The sequence below is a fragment of the Carassius auratus genome, chromosome 13 (assembly GCF_003368295.1).
Source record: "Carassius auratus strain Wakin chromosome 13, ASM336829v1, whole genome shotgun sequence".
Lineage (NCBI taxonomy): Eukaryota > Metazoa > Chordata > Actinopteri > Cypriniformes > Cyprinidae > Carassius > Carassius auratus.
In genome coordinates this window covers 7,527,438-7,544,151 of record NC_039255.1, presented here as the reverse complement: position 1 = coordinate 7,544,151, position 16,714 = coordinate 7,527,438, and the positions used below count along the sequence as shown (strand labels likewise).

General features: G+C 37.8%; 2 protein-coding genes across 5 annotated transcripts; one reads left to right on the top strand and one right to left on the bottom strand.

Moving 5' to 3' along the window:
• Positions 1-183: 183 nt before the first annotated feature.
• Positions 184-8,030, top strand: LOC113112501 (potassium channel subfamily K member 1-like). Its single transcript, XM_026278140.1, has 3 exons — positions 184-678; positions 3,795-4,190; positions 5,721-8,030. The coding sequence occupies exons 1-3, from the start codon at positions 324-326 to the stop codon at positions 5,981-5,983; spliced, it is 1,014 nt and encodes a 337-aa protein (XP_026133925.1). The 5' UTR covers positions 184-323; the 3' UTR covers positions 5,984-8,030.
• Positions 8,031-8,403: 373 nt separating this feature from the next.
• On the bottom strand, positions 8,404-15,027 carry LOC113112500 (transforming acidic coiled-coil-containing protein 3-like). Of its 4 annotated transcripts, XM_026278138.1 has the most exons (17): positions 14,876-14,985; positions 14,112-14,228; positions 13,450-13,615; positions 12,924-13,051; positions 11,391-12,548; positions 11,074-11,140; positions 10,815-10,989; positions 10,664-10,725; positions 10,369-10,502; positions 10,097-10,178; positions 9,840-9,989; positions 9,693-9,760; positions 9,358-9,401; positions 9,117-9,277; positions 8,926-9,032; positions 8,681-8,801; positions 8,496-8,567 (listed from the first exon to the last, which is right to left on the bottom strand). In XM_026278138.1, exons 3-17 carry the CDS (start codon positions 13,612-13,614, stop codon positions 8,496-8,498), a joined length of 2,694 nt encoding a protein of 897 aa, XP_026133923.1. In that variant the 5' UTR covers position 13,615; positions 14,112-14,228; positions 14,876-14,985. The 4 variants fall into 4 exon arrangements, with proteins under 4 accessions (XP_026133924.1, XP_026133920.1, XP_026133923.1 ...); XM_026278139.1 differs by lacking the exon at positions 14,112-14,228 and having other exon boundaries at positions 8,404-8,567; positions 10,815-10,938; positions 14,876-15,027; XM_026278137.1 differs by lacking the exon at positions 14,112-14,228 and having other exon boundaries at positions 14,876-15,027.
• Between the last annotated feature and the right edge of the window lie 1,687 nt (positions 15,028-16,714).

The window sequence follows — 16,714 nt, the reverse complement described above, 5'->3', positions numbered from 1 at the left end:
ATTATTTTTACCGATAATCAAAAATGGAATCAGAATCGATTCCCATCGCTAGCACAATTACAAAGTAGCCTACATATTATACCCCCTCTTCTGTCTGAGGTTGCCATCATGATTCAAGTAGGAGGATGTTAAACTCGGCACAGACAGTCGATGATCTTTCCTCTCTTGATGTTACCTGGTGGGCGAGTTATTGGTGACGTCACGTCCCCGAGCTGAGCCCCATCTCCTCCGCGCTGCATTCGGAGCAGCCTGTACAATCACGAGCATTAAAACGCATCTAAACCACATCATCATCATCATCGGATTTGATATTAAAGCTGAAGATGCTTCAGTCCCTCACCGGTAATTCGTGCGTGCGCTTGATACAGAGCAACAAATCGGCATGGTATTTTCTGTTTCTCGTGCTCGGCTATATTCTGTATCTCATATTCGGAGCGGTGGTTTTCTCCTCGGTGGAGCTGCCGTATGAAGACCTCCTGCGCCAGCAGCTCAGAGGAATCAAACGGCAGTTCCTTCAGGAGCACGAATGTCTGTCCGAGGAAAGGCTGGAGCGTTTTCTGTCCAAAGCGCTGGAGGCCAGCAACTATGGGGTGTCTATTCTCAACAACGCGTCGGCAAGCTGGAACTGGGACTTCACTTCGTCTTTGTTTTTTGCAAGCACGGTCTTATCAACCACAGGTGAGTCGCTGAAAAATGCGGAGATGTCAAAAACTGATACAGCACGACATTTAATAGCTAACGTGGCATCTCTGTGGTGACTGTGGATAGTGCACCATTTGATGGGTCTGAATATTTGCAGCCGGCGACCCATATTTGTATATCTCATTTACATTAAAAAAATAAATGTAAAAAAAATTTAATGCGCCAATCTCGTTTTCTTTGTTCCGTGTCATTTAACACGTGCCTTAAAACAGTGATGCTACCTTAAGACATGTGTCCAATTCTCAAACAGACATAAAACAGAACACTTTAAAGAAGATCTCTACAAATCAGTTTTATTCAGTCTGTGAACTATATGCAGATATAAGTCTCTATTCAAATACAGGAAGAAGTGCAGACATAAAGATCACTTTCATTTTCAGTTTTATTAAAATGATCATTGTAATTCCCTTGATCTTTTGACATAAGAGGTCATTGTACTGTAAAAACAAGCTTTCTTGATATTCTTTACATTGCCTCTCTTCTGATCCCAACCTTAGAAAGAGTGGATCAGTAAAAACTTGGCCTTTGTTCACTATTTTTCATCGAATTAATTTACAAACAAGGCACAATGTGATGCAGGCTTTTCAGAAAGATTGAAACTAAAAGATGATGTTTTGCTGAATATATTATGAAGTCTACAATTCACCATGTCTATTGAAACAGACCGTTCTGAAGAGGGGGTCAAAACAGGACAAATTATGTTGTTTTTTGATGTAAAAATCTTAATAACACAAGTGGACTTCAGAGAACGATACATTTAAAAAAGGCAGTTCATGACCCCTTTAAAGTATACTAATATTTCCCAGACATAAAAAAATAATAATTAAAATTAAATCGCACCTTTGTCTTTCCAGATGTAACTCTCCATTCACTAGCCCTAGCATGCACCACTACATCCGAACCATTATTAAATGATAGATAACCCGGCTTTTTTTTTTAACTCTGTAAAACCTGACATATGAAATAATAATAAAAATTCAATGGAATAATTTAGTAAATAATTTAGTGTTTGCATGTGTGTTATATAATGAGATTGTGGAGATCATACTTATGGAGAAAAGAAACACCTACATTTTATTCAGAGGCCCAAACTGACCAAAATATGCCATTTAAATGTTAAATTATGTGGCCAAAAAGTATAAAAAAATTCGGATTGCTTGCAATGTATCTTAAAATGATTGCTTGTAATGCAGCACAATTTAATGATGATTGAAAATAAACAATACACATTCCTTTAAAATCCTGATGTAGCTTATTTGATACTCATATACTCATATTAGAAAAATAAAATAAAATCTATGGATAATCAAGTAAACCTAAGTTGCTTCAATCCAGTAAGAGTTCATTTTGAAATGTAACAATCAGTTACAGTATACCTAAGCTTATTTATGTAAAATTGTTGAAAGATTAAAAGATTAAAAAAAAAATATATATTAAATGCATAACTATCAGTCAGACAACAGAAGGCGTGTATAGCAGATAACAACAGGTTTCATGGCAAAATTTTGATCAAGTTGGTAATTTAGAGGCCTTAGAAATGTATATTTGAAAAATCTTTTTGTAGGGCTTTTTAGAGTTAATAACAATTGGTTCCCACTGGCCTAGCAAACACCACCAGGTTAACACATGCATACCACTGGAATTTGGTGCTTGTTTGTTTCTTTTGGGGAAGTGTGAGCCAGCCATATGAGTAAAAGCGCTTTCATGATTTACAAGGGAAGAATGATTTGCAACAGTCTTATCATTATGACAGACATGCGATATCTAGTTCCCCTTTGCATTCGTTCTGCAAAAGATATTTTCAAATCATCTTTTTTTATCTACAAAAGGAACTTTGAACAAGACAGGTTGATAGAAAGTGAAATTAAGCCATAGCACTGACCATTTTTTTCTTTGCACAGGTTGGCTACACAGGCATGATGTTCCTCATTTTAGTGAAAGTGAAGGAATACCAATAGAGAACTACTATGGCTCTACTATTAGACAAAGAAAATAATTGTCTCAATGAAAATAAGAATGTTAATATGTGTTTCACATAAATGGAACCGTTCGATTCTGGAGTTTTTTTTTTTTGGTTCCTCTTACAACTACACATTCTGATTGCAGATTGTTTATTGATTGATATAGCAATATAGACCGTTATACTTGGCACTATTCAAATGGGACAAACTACAAAAACTGCATTGTTTGGAAAGCTGATTACCACAATCTGGCCGATGCTAAGGTGTCCTGAATGGTTGTAAGCACTTTACAAAGTGATTGCTAAGGTGTTCTGGATTGTTGTTGGGGTGTTTTGGGTGATAAAGGTAGTAACTAGCCCAAGTCACAAGAGTCTTGATTCTCCTGAAAAAAGCTGTTTTTGCTGATTTTATGTGGCACATTTCAGCTATCCAACCAGACAAGCTGAGCTTTAATGCTAAAGTCTGTGGCCAGTAAACACACAAGGCTGCATTTATTGGATCAAAACTACAAAATAAACTCTTATATTGTGAAATATTATAACAATTTAAAAATAAAAATCTATTTTAATAGATATATTTTAAAACGTATTTTATTCTTGTGATGACAAAGCTGAATTTTCAGCATCCATTACTCCAGTCTTTATTTCTTATGTTCTTAATAAAAGTAAAAAAATTTACTGACCATAAACTTGGTAATGTAGCTTTTAAAACAAACAGAAGCATTTTGGCTTCTGTTAACTTAGTTATCACTAGAAAGAGTTTTTCTTTGGCCATTTCCATTTAAAAGTGACATGTGTACAAGACTTTTCTCCTTGATGCAAATCCGTCTAGCAAGGTTGTGTCAGAGAGACCCTGCAAACTGAAAACTGATTGTTCCTGTCCATAATGTGAGATCATCCATTAGATGTGTGCTCTAGGGAGGCATCAAACTGCTGAGAGCAGAAAGTAGAGCAAAATAATCTGTTTATATCCGGGACACACAAACAGAAAGGAAATTACTGAGTCCAGAATGACTGCCATACAGAAACGCCGCCCCGATACAATGTGCTCATCCATGAAAAAAAATGGAGGGGAATGTTTTCATGAAGTAAATGTGTTTAATGTGTCATTTTCCACTCTTATAATTCACAGGATATGGTCACACCGCCCCTCTCTCTGATGGTGGAAAGGCGTTCTGTATCATTTACTCTGTGATTGGCATCCCCTTCACCCTCCTGTTCCTCACGGCTGTGGTGCAAAGGATCATGGTCTATAGCACATGGCGGCCCATTATGTACATTCATACACATTGGGGTCTGTCTAAACCCCTAGTGGCCGTCGTTCACGCAACCCTGCTGGCCTTCTTGGCCGTATCCTGTTTCTTCCTCATCCCTGCCGCCATCTTCTCTGCCCTAGAAAAGAACTGGAACTTTCTGGAGTCCTTCTACTTCTGCTTTATCTCACTCTCCACTATCGGTCTTGGTGACTATGTGCCCGGAGAGGCCTTTAACCAGAGGTTTCGTGAGCTTTACAAACTGGGCATCACAGGTAGGTATGGTTTCGGTATGCTTTGTTTTGGTGTGCATTGAATCTATTTAAAATGGTGGGACTTACATATAGAGTTTTATAGGGAAGAATGTGATTTGACCAAATATAATTTGTTATTTAAAGAAACAGACGTTTACAGATTTGCACACCTGAATTGCACTAAGTAAGTAGGTCCTACATTACGTTATCTGAATTTTTATATTTTAATGTTAACACCTAATAGTCCTTGAGAGGGCATTCGAAGTTGAAGTGTAGATTCTGCTTTCCAAAATGCAAAACAGAACTGACGCCTTGAACTTTAAAAAACACACTCAAAAGTCTCGGAAATGCTGAACAGTAAACATGTACTGTGGTATATTTGTCATGTAAACTGATTTAAAGGGATAGTCCACCCAATTCTGTTATAACATAGAAGAAGATATTTTGAAGGATGTTGGTAACAGTTTGTTTCCATTCACTTGCATTGTTGGTTACCAATATTCATGTTTCACAGAAGGAAGTAGAGCTGTAATTGGGCCTTAAGTTAGGCCTGACAAGTACATTTTGATTGACAGCTTTTCAAAAGCCCGAATCCGTTTACAGCCAAACATTATTCAAATGTGCACACGCACACAGCCCTTTTGCCTTTTGTCAAGAATGATTCATTTATACATGTTTTAACTTGATTTATTCATGACAAACTTAGACTATAGGCCACTTGGAAGTTGGAAAAAATTACTTAGTAAGTCCTTAGTAACATCGTAACATCTCAGCACTCTAAATAGGCCTACACTTAAAAATTTGGCTTTCTTAACAAATCAAATTAAGATAAATTCTAAATTAAAATGGGTACGAGACTTACACATGGATACTCCGGTGACGTATTTTTATGTATTGAAACATCATGTGTAAGTCTTGTCTGAAGATAAAAATGAAGTGCATGTGATTCAAGGCTGTTCTTTCACTGCCTCTCTATGGTTCCATCTAGTGTTTGTCTTCTGAAGCAGTACAGCTCTCATTTTCAAAAAAGTTGCATGAAAATGCCACAGCCCACATGGCTTTCGTACGTCTGTGGGTTCAGTTGATGCAGATGGTCCCGTCTTCCTGTTCCGTGTGTGAGAGACTGTGAGAAAGACTTGAAGTGTAAAGGTGGAGGATGTGGCATACGTGAGGCCCACGCATGCTGAGAATCGTCATGAAGTCTCCTATTGCTTTTACTCTGACTCTTTTGTGTTTATGTTAGCAGGATGTTGCTGAGATGAAAGATAAGATGCAGGCTAAAATAATCTTATTCATGATCCTTGAGGTGGCCAAGGATTTTTTAACCATGTCATTTTTAATTTACACACTTTTCCTGTAAAGTTAAAACAGTTGCCACCTAACCTATTTTGTGCTGTATTTTGTTGTGTGAATTTTCATGAATAAATGTAGAGCTAGACATAACTTTATCCATCAGGAATTGGATTGTAAAAATGGGTGTCATTATGCCATACTGGACCCAGGTGGTTAGAAGTGGAATAAATAAATCTGTCTCTCCTTCGTGTCCCACAGTGTATCTCCTCCTCGGCCTGATTGCCATGCTGGTGGTGTTGGAAACCTTCTGTGAGCTGCAGCAGCTGAAGCAGCTGAGGAAGATGTTTTATCTGAAGAAGGAGAAGGCCCAGGACCGACTGACCATCATGGAACATGACCATCTGGCCTTTAGCTCCATGCCGGACGGTACCGTCAACTCGCCCCAGGAGGACAAAACCGAACCCTTTGTGGACTTCCCCATCTTAACCTCTCCTGGAGGTGATGACCCCATGATCAAGTAGATGTTTTAGCCTCCATCAACATAACTCTCATTCGAGGGAGACATCTGTAGCCGAGGGGTCTTGCAAGTGATTGGCAGGATAGAGAATTGTGAAAAATTACTTGAATATATCAGATTTAACAGCCCTCTACAAAAAAAAACCGTGCCAGTCTGGCTTCCTGTTCCTAGACGTGAGAAAATCATTCACTGACTGAATATCTGTAAATGATTATTAGCACACTTAGGCTGCCCAATTAAGTCAGCAAACTACATTAAAAAGCATACATAATTACACTAAACTATAGTATGTACTTACCAATTGAGATTGCGGATATGGTAGAAGTAATGCTGACAGCATTTGTGGCATAATGTTGATTACCACAAGAATGTTCATTTCTCCCTCCTTTTCTTAAAAAAAAAAAATCGGGGTTTCAGTGAGGCACTTATGATATGAATGCAGCTAATCTGTGAACTCTAAAACACAATTTTAATAGTGTAGACACATGACCTACATGGTATGTGTGAATTAAAATGGTTTTAGTGTGAAATTGTTTTTTTTTTTACTCACCCTCAACCTGTATTTCATCTGTGGAACACAAAAAATGTTGGTAATTTCAGTTCCCATTGACTTCCATTCTATGGACAAAAAATACAATGGAAGTCAATAGGAACAGAGACTATTTTGTTATGTGACAGTAGATCAATTAATGATGACAGAATTTTATTTTTTTGAGTGGACCTTTTAAATAGAAAATGTCTAAAATTAAAAAATTATGATAATTAAATTACAATTTTAATTAAAGAAATTGTGCTAACTAACTATTGCCACAATTGCTGACAGCTGAGCTTTACTTTTCAGGTATGGAACACGGAATATTCTTTAACAGTCCACATTTTTAAAAAAATGGACTCAAAAAACACATTCAAACTCTGATCTAAGCTTTGAATAAAGACCACCATATTCTCAGATCTTCATAAACATTGTGAGCGCTCACTTACATATAGTGGAGAACTGTCATCAAACATAGTAGTTGCACATCTTGTGTTAAGTTTGATTTCTGGTGTGATCTACTTTGTGAGCTTGCAAACAGCTTAACTAGAAGCTGTATTGCTCTAATAAGACTATAATGTAGCATAATTAGTAGAAACACAAAAATGTGCCTGCTCAAAAGGGAGTTATTACACCTTCTAGATGACATTTGTAGTTAAAAAAATCTAACGTTTATCTGAAGGGATATTTTAAATGTTTTAAAGGGAAACACATGTTATACTATATCATTTTCTTATTTTAGAAAGTGATATTTTACCTTGATCTAAATATTAAAATGCGCAGCTCGACAGAGTAGGTGGAACTCCTTGTCCTTGTTCTAAGCCACTGAGATCCAGCGCTATGCCGTTACATACCAAAAAAGGTTCAGTATTATCGACTAATTGACTGTATAAAACGTAGATCATCCAGATCTTTAACTTGTTTGCATTCAGAACATTTCTGTGGCTATTTAATAAACATAAAAATTATATTTTTGAAACATGGTTGAGGTGTTGTTTACAATAAAATGCTTGTGTTTGTTTTATGAGAATGACTGTTGTAGGCATAGACTGATGACTATTGTTTAAGGTCCTGTTGGAAGATCACACTTTACTGCAGATTGTGTTGTATATCACTGTCACCGCAGTAGAATGGCATGACATGTTTATCACAATAGAATAAAAGTTGAATGTTTTAAGGCCTCATTTTAACAGCTGTTGTGTCTGACTGTAGAGATAATTTACAGATAGCGTCATTTTTACATGAATAAACATACTGAATATGAGCTCCTCAGGCCATGGGAATTTGAATGTGCTGATGTGATATTTTTATTTTGTGAATAATGAAATGCTCTGTGACATCACTGCTGGATTCTCTGTGCTGATTTGCCCTTGGTGTTTTGCCGCATGAGTCTCTATGATCAGCTACTGTGTCTTGACATTGTATCAGTGCAGCACAGAATCATGTATGCATTCGTTATTGAATATTTCATTTTTTGTCTATCAGTAATATGCTTAGAAATACAAAAGGCATAATGTCATGATCTGTTTCAGTTGTTGTCATTTCCATAGATAACTGGATCAATATTCTTGGAAACATTTATTTTTTTAATTGGCAAGCTATTACTAATCTTTAAATTCTAAATAATTCAGGTTATCAACTAAAAGACAAAAAAAAAATGAGGAAAATCTGACTCGAGAAAAAAAAAGATCTTGTATTGTAATGACATACTATTATCCTGTAAAAAAAAAAAAAAATTATACTATAAAAGTATTAATATCTTTGCCACCAAAAAAAAGGAAATTAAATTACTAAAAAGTAATACTTTTATGAGGAAGTATATTTTAGACAGTAAAGTACCGGTATTAGAGGCATTCCTCATGGGTACTCACATCAAGACAAAGGTTTGTGCATTCATACTTTTAATTATTATTATTTATTAAAATTGCTTTGAACAAATACAAAAAACGAACAAACAATAATAAGAACAAAAAAACAAAATACACTAAAAACCATGCTTTTGCACTTTAAGCAGCAGCTCATCACACAAATCTGTGACATCTTTGACTTCTTTAACCTGAGAAGAGAAAATAAAGTCACATTTTACATATTTTAAAAGCAATTCAGAACTACACTCAAAAAGGAAACCACTGTAACAGTAACTTCCCCTGTGTGTGTGTGTACATTTACCTTTTGTTCCAGATCCTTTTCTAGGGACTGAACCTTCAGCTGTTCTCTCTTGAGCTGCACCTGCAGTGCTGCCACCTCTGCGCCCTGTTTAGTACGAACCTCAGCTATGGCCTTATTCGCACTAAAACAACATCAGTGTCATTAGTGATGCTTTCAGGAATATTTACCACTCAGTATTCATTAAGCAAGACTGTATTATCATGCTCATAAGAGAGAACGCTCCAGACTGTTTGATAAGCACATACTGATCTAGTTTCTCCTCAGCATGGGCCTTTAAAGCTTGATAACGCTTTTCCTCTTTCTGCAGTCGGTCCATGCAGTTCTGTGCATACTGCTTCAGAGTTTCCTCGTTCTATATGAGAGAAGGGGGAACAAATAACTACTCTACACTAAAATTATGTCTAAACTGTCTTGTCGCAGACGTCTCAAAGCCTACCTTTTTGAATCCCTCAATAACTTCCTTGCATCGGTCAAGGCGTTTGACAACAGATGAGAAGGAACCCTCCAACTCATTCAAATCTTTGGACAGCTGATCCTTTTCCTGAAGGACTCGCTCCAACTCAATTTTAGCCAAATCTTCCTTCTGTTTATGCTCATCTGTAAACACAGGGATGTGTCTGTATCTGAGATACTGCCTTTAAAATAATGTACAGAATCTGATCAAACAGCGGTCATACCTGTGATTTGAGTGATGGTGGCCTCAAACTCTGACACTATAAACCTGAAAAGAGATAAAGAGAGATTAAAAGACAGGCATGCTGTTCAAATGTCAGTCATAAATCAGGGATCCCACACTTTGTGGAAAAACACCTTCAATCATTCACTAGAGAATCCAATGACAGACTCATTTGAAAATGAAACTGAAAATGACACTCAAATTAACTCAGATCCACTCAGTTTTCTCGAGTGGATCAAGCTGTCTATAGAAATTTCCATCACGTTTCCAATTCTTAATGACAATTCTAGGTTTTGCATGTATCCTATGAAAGGGTTTGTCAAATCAGAGACTCACAGCATGTGCTGATTCTCCAGTTGCAGCTTCTCAATCTGAGTCTTAAGCTCTTGATGCCGTTCCTCTGCCTAAGAAAAGAAAACTAAAATGTTAGAAAGACCAGTCCGACATGTCCCAGTCATTGTGAGTGAGGCTATGGGAAGTAACCTGTCTCTCTGCTTTCTGTAATGCAGCATCCATGTCTCTCTGACTGTACTTCAGAACCTCTATGATGGACTCCTCAGTCTTCACTGGCTGTTTTAAAGTGGGAACCAGCAAGTCCAGAACAGCTGGATCTGGCACCACAGTTTCCACTGCCTGGAGATTAACAGACATTGTTAAATGGACTCCAGTGTGCAAAAGTCTGAATGTTTTAGTGACTACTGATATATACTGCTATATTAAAGTTTGTTTCATCATCTTACTTGTGGTGGCAGATAATCCAGCAGCTTCATACTGTCACTGCAAGACTTCTGCTTTACTTCAGACTTTGCAGCCTCCATCATTCTAACATGCACAGAAAAAACGTTTACATGATCATTATAATGTGTGCACTCTGTATTTTGCTCACAATATCTATTGCAATGGACCATTTAGCTCAATTTAAGGCATATTTGTAATACTTCCAGCAAGATTCCAAAGGAGGGCAGAAGATTATGAAACATTGTTAATAAGAATGTTTTTGAGGACGACTGACCTGATGGCAAGAGAAGGCCGTGGCAGGCTGAATCCAGAGTTGCCACTGTCCACTCCAGTTTTCTTTGGACTGTCCTTCAAGAGTGGGTCAAACTTCAAATACAGTGACTGCTTCCGCAAGGCAGACTCCTTAAACTATAAAAAGTGTTTTAGTATAGCACTGAACAAGTGAAATGTTGCTCAATAAACTACGGACTCGAATATATTTGGTGCAATATTCTTTAAAAATGTAAATAAAATGCATTACTCAAAACACTACCTGGGCTTTATGGAAAGGCTCATAAACAGAAACTCACAGTGCTTGTTCCAAACTGCTCTAGATAATCAATCTGGCCATCCAAATCTCCCCCTGGCATGACTGAGACAAACAACAATATTGCGCATAATGTCAAAAGCTTGTGCCGCCGGATGAGTCTGTGTAGATCAAAGTGTAACAGGTTTACTCACACAATGCTCCCGGCACAAACTCATCCTCACTTGGTGCCACCACTCCAAGATCACAGGTCTGGTTCTGTAGATCCACTTTAGATTCTTGTGTTGCCATGAGCTCTGGCTCCTGTATTGCTGGATTCTGGGATATGTTAGTAACGGGCACAGTGAATGACTCCGCATTTTCTGTCGGCTAGTAAGAGAACGGGTGTCAACATGATCAGAGCTTGTGGAAACAAATTTTCTATTGAATTGGTATATTTTACAACACTCTTACCAGCTTAGTGACAGGAAGATCAGCATCTGCCATATTTTCAATGGTTTCAGAAACTGCTGGGGGAGACCTGTGAGAGAAAAATAAAAATCTGAGCTTAACGATTATTTACATTTATGCAATTGGCACATGCTTTTATCTAAAGAAACCTTCACTGCATTCAGGGTACATATTTAATTATTTCATGCACTCCCTGAAATTCAAACCAATGGCCTCAACCTTCAGAATCAGAAGCGTACCTGTACCTCAAACATAATTAGCCTATACAAATAAAATATATGTTATGTTTATACATGCTGTTCAAGTTCTAGTTTCTGTACCGGTGCTCTGGTTGGTCATCCTGTGCAGGAGCCTCAGATTGCTGAAGTGGAGCTGGTTCTTTCATCAAAACTGGGCTTGTTTGGACACCACGTGGTGGAGAGTTACCCATCTTAACCTTTGTGCCAAAGGGGTTAAAGTTTGGGTCATCAAACTTGTCAAAATCAAATGTATAAGAACTTTTAGCAATAGGAACATCCACAGGCCCAGTCTCCTCTGGATTCTTAGGAGACAACTGCTTGGGTTCTGGTTCTTTCTTTTCCATGGCTGGTGCAGCTGTTTTTTTAGTCACAGGTTTTGGACCTGCAGGTCTTTTGACCCCAAGACGTTTCGGAGGAGGTTTGCGCTTGACTTCAGTGCCATCATCAAAATTAAACTCTAGGAGCATCTGGTTCTCTTTAGGAGGTGTTGTAGATGAGGCTTCCACGGTCGTGGTGTTGTCCTGAGGAGACATGGAGGCCTCTGAAGATGTTGGGATATGTGGAGTCTGGACTGAGAGCTCTGGTTCTGTTTTAGTTTCTTGGCTTGGCAGGGGTGGATCGGAAACTTCTGATGCCTTGCCAATAAGAGGAGAGTTTGGGATCTTTGAGCCACCAGTTTGGAATGGGTTGAGCAAACTGAGATCATCAAAATCCAAGTTGTAGGATCCCACAGGGGGTCGTGGCGAGTCCTGGATCTCAGGCTGATCTTCTAAAACAGGAATCTGCTGTGAGGCTGGTGCTGGTTCAGTCATATCAGACTCCTCCACATCTGTGGCACTGTTTTCAATATTGTCAGTCTTGATGATGACAGTGCCTTCTGCTGAAGATATGTTGGCAGAACATTCTGCAAAGGAATTCTCCACTGAAGGAACAAAGGGAAGAGTCTCATCAAGTGCAGTGTCAGTCACCTCTGGAACCTCTGGCTGAGGTTCAGAAATGGGGGCTGCAGTCGCTTTGGACCCTACAAGCTCAGATGTCCAAGACTCCGGTAAAGCAGAAGATTTAGGAGGAGAATTCTGCATTTTATTGGACCCCACAAAAGGGTTGATGGCATCTAGATTGTCAGGATTGAAGGTATAGGCACCTCTGCTCTGGACAAGCATATCATCATCAGGGAAGGCAACACTGTTACTCTGCATGTCAATTGGTGTGGTGGAAGTGTTACTCAACAGTGAACTCCTGTAAAACACAAATTAAATTTTACATGTTCGTGGATTTCTTCATTTTCTTGTAAACAGATTACTATGCATGTTACTCATACATAAACTCTGAATGTTACTGCTTGTGACCAAACAAAGATTCTTAATTAAATGACTTAGAATATTTCAACATGCTCATAAATAGAAACAGTGTTTGTGGCCAGGTAACGTTAAGATCACTGGAAGTCTGAGGAAATGCCTGTCAGTTAGCAGTTCCATTGGATAGGCACCAGCATGGGAACAATGACCATTTCAGTGAAGATGGGTGTGAATATGCACAAACAGGATATTTAAAGAAAATACCCTTAAAATGGTTTACAAATTACTTCTACAGTCCTAAAAGAAATCTGCTCACTGGTCAGTAGAGGCTGTGAGAGTCTCCAGTGCTTTATTACAGTCCTCCTGGCTGGACGGCATACTGGTGCGGCTCGGGGACATGATCTTCTTTGTGACTGGGTCTCGCCGTGGAGTTTGAAAACAAACCTATACAAAATCAACAAGAACTATGTAAATCTTAACTCCAGTACAAGCCTGACAACACTATAAACAAATGCTTTATACCATAAAGTTTTGGGTGAATATGTTTATTAAAAGAAATGAAAACTCCTATATGTTAAAGAACTTTCTACTCAAAGAATATAAAGTATCCCTATTTTGACAGATTAATCAGCACAATGGTTTTTAAAACTGATAAGCATTTCTTGAGCACCAAATCAGCATGCAAGAATGATTTCTGAAAGATCATGTGACACTGAAGCCTGGAGTAATAAATGCGGAAACCTCATGTTTGCCAAAGGAATAAGTAACATTTTTAATTATTAAAATAGATAATATATTTTTTACTACTTGAAGTTGTAGTGAAAATTACAAGGAAAGCCCACCTTTGCTCCTCTGTGCACAGCCTTGCTGATGTTGTCAGCCTGTGACTGCCGTAAGATCGAGGGCCTGCCAGTCAACTGTTCCAACGCGAAAATATCACAAGCAGCTTCAGAACTGCTGTTTATCCATACAGCTCCCTGATTCTCCTTTAGTGCCTCAGAACTCATACTGCGAAACAGAGACACAGAATATGACAACATGGGTTTTGGGTAAACTACGCCCAGTGGGCACCACACACAGCTGGTTTTACTGATAAGACCTGGAGGCTGGCATCCGATCTTCTTCCAACACCCAGAGACCCTTCAAATCTGTTGCATTTCTTTTGAGCATCACTCTCTATGGCATCACTCAGAAAGATCAGACTAACCCACTGTGACCAACAACCCAAACATGTGATACCAAACGGTGTAATTCAGCCATGTGCTGAGAGAACAAAGTGGTTCTGTATATGTGAAGGAATCATGCCTTAGAGAGATGTTAAAAGGTTACAACAAACAAGTAACTAAGCATTTTGATGGCAGCGAAGTCTTGTAATTTTGGTTAATAGTTAGATATGATCTATGGACTATGGCAATCCTTTGATGGCATTTTTTATTTGTATTTTTTTTTTTGAGAATAAGGAGGAACAAGGAAGAAACTGATAAACTCTTTAAAGAGTCGTTACCAATGCTGGCCTCATCTGTCCTTTCCTGGATTCTGCTCAACTGTGTAGGACTGTCAAAAAGATTGTCAGCTTTGTAATGACAGGTACTTCTGACAGCTTCTCTCCTCTACAGCCTGCCTGGACAGGTGATAAACAGCTCACCATCATAAATGAGATTATCAAGTTATAACCTGGACACAGTCAGATCTCAGACAATGCCATCACTCCAGTACAAGTGAAAGCAAGAACACAAAAGAAACTAAACAAGCACAGCCAGTGGAATGAGTGGGAAATTTAAACGATTTCATATTCTACTAATTAAATTAGTTAAACTCTGGAAATTTCAAACTAGCTTCCCCTAAAAACTAACATGTGCCTAACGTTACACGGATGACAGGGTTGATTAGAAACTAAATCATGAAACGACCATAAAATTCAAGACAGACAAAAACTGCATTTTTTTACATTTGAAATACATACAACGTTTCTAAAGCTCTAACAATTATCAAAAAATGTATTTCTTAAAAAAATCCATTGTTATTTAAACAGTTACATTTTAAAACACAGTAAGGGCAAACACTTCTGCGTAAAAACTGTTCAATTAATTATATAACGTATATATTTTTAAATGACAGCATCACATCACAGTTATCAACGTCCTAGAAACCAAGCACTAACTTAGCAAATCAGTCAATAGCAACTAACGTTACTTTTACTGTTCAGTATCGCGCAAAATCTCATTATTGCTCACTTACAAGTGGGCACACGATTTTCTGGAAACGTACCTTACTCAGACTGCTCAAAACAAAAATAAATCGTTTTCTTCTCAAAGAAAGTCAGCAGGACACACAGACAGATTCCTTTGCGTTTATAACTTTCCTTGTTTGAAACGGTTCAAATTTAAACGGCGCCGTCTCAACCAATTAAACGCAAGATTCGGCGCCCGTCAGGCGGGGCAATCATATGAATCGACCAATAGAAATGCGCGTCGAACTGTGTCGTTCTAGCGGCTCTTCATTTGATAGACATCCAAATCATCCAATGGTGAAAAGTCGCTGACGTAGACAGCTTATGAAAGAAAATAAATATCCTCGTTTAACCTTTTTACCAGTAGAGTAATACAATTTTGTCCGCGTAAACTAGTATTGCTTTTGCATTTTGAATATTAAATATAAGTTTGTGTGTTGTTTTCGTCATAGAGTATTTAGCTCTACACATTTGGTAGCGTTATATTATATATATATTTTTGATTATTATCATTTTTTTTCTTTACAAATCTTTTGTATCTGACAGAATTTTAATTTATGGATTAACTATCCGTTGAATTGAAATAAAAATAAATACACTTGATCTGTAGGCAATAAAATTATACAACAGCCCATAACAGCACAAACAACAAAACGATGAAGGGATCAGTGACTACTACATACAGGGCTCTCAAGTCTCACGCATTGGGCGTGAGACTCACGCATTTCAACCCGTTCACACGCTCACACGCCACACCTTGTATTTCTCACGCAGAGACATTACGAGGACAACGCCCACCAAGTTGCGGCGCTATTTTTTTAAACAGTGAAACAGGTAACGTAGAGGAATCAAGTGAGTTCCCCGAAGGCCCTGACACGCACCTGCTAATCGAATAAAAAAAATATAGCTACCGATCAGCCAATCAGAAAATAGCATTGCTGTATCCGGGTAAGATTTTTACAGGCTCGTGTGCAACACAGATCCAGACGCTCGCTGAAGTAGGTAACGTTACGGTTACAGACTTGTCAAGACAATGACACAGATTTTCACTATATGTTTTTTTTATCAATATATTAATTTAACATTTTTTAAAAACAGTCTAAGATATGTTTTGGTCTGATGGTTATTATGACCCCGACACGCACGCAATTTTGGCCATTATACGTGGTCGGCCGTAGCTTTTGTGCCTATTATTAGCCCACTATTATTTTTTTTATTGCCAAAGTTACACGTTGAAGAGGATGCGGGGCTACTCTGACAGTTTTATATAAGAGACTTCTATAATAGGCCTATCCATAATACTTGTATGGCAGTATCCATAATAGTTTAAAAAAAAAAAAAAAAATTCTTTCCTTTTATTTTTACTGCACCTCATCCTGGTCCCCATTTTCAAAACGTTTTGCCTAGGCTATTTCATTATATTTTATCCAATGTATAATATTGATTATTGCATTCGTCTATTTCAAAGATGTCAGGGAAGAGGCAAAGGAGCAATCTTTCATGCTTTGTTCTAAAAGATCTGGGCCCGTATTCATAAAGAATCTTAATGCAAAAAGTAGTTCCTAGTGACAAAATTCTAAGAAAATTCTTAGAAATGTGGGCGTTTACTTTTAAAATTAAAGAAAAAAATCCTAGTAAAGAAAAAAGTAATTCAGAAAGCATCTTATCCCTTAAAAGAGGTCTTAAGGTAAAATTTGTTATGAGCACAGACGAGGACTTTTAAGAGGCTTAAGAGTTTCTTTAGCAGAGGAGAAAATGGCAGAAAGATGAAGAGGCAGAAGAAATGTGTTGCAGACAATGGATGACAATGAGTTAATAAGACGGTATAGATTATATAATAATTTAATATAATATAATTTAATATATAAATTAAAGTA

Excerpts from the sequence above, each read along its gene's own strand:
- LOC113112501 (XM_026278140.1), top strand. The coding sequence starts at position 324 with ATGCTTCAGTCCCTCACCGGTAATTCGTGCGTGCGCTTGATACAGAGC. Across the intron at positions 679-3,794 it reads CACGGTCTTATCAACCACAG|GATATGGTCACACCGCCCCT; the intron begins GTGAGTCGCTGA and ends TATAATTCACAG. Across the intron at positions 4,191-5,720 it reads TTACAAACTGGGCATCACAG|TGTATCTCCTCCTCGGCCTG; the intron begins GTAGGTATGGTT and ends CGTGTCCCACAG.
- LOC113112500 (XM_026278137.1), bottom strand. The coding sequence starts at position 13,614 with ATGAGTTCTGAGGCACTAAAGGAGAATCAGGGAGCTGTATGGATAAAC. Across the intron at positions 12,549-12,923 it reads CTCACAGCCTCTACTGACCA|GAGTTCACTGTTGAGTAACA; the intron begins GTGAGCAGATTT and ends TGTGTTTTACAG. Across the intron at positions 8,568-8,680 it reads AAAAGGATCTGGAACAAAAG|GTTAAAGAAGTCAAAGATGT; the intron begins GTAAATGTACAC and ends TTCTCTTCTCAG.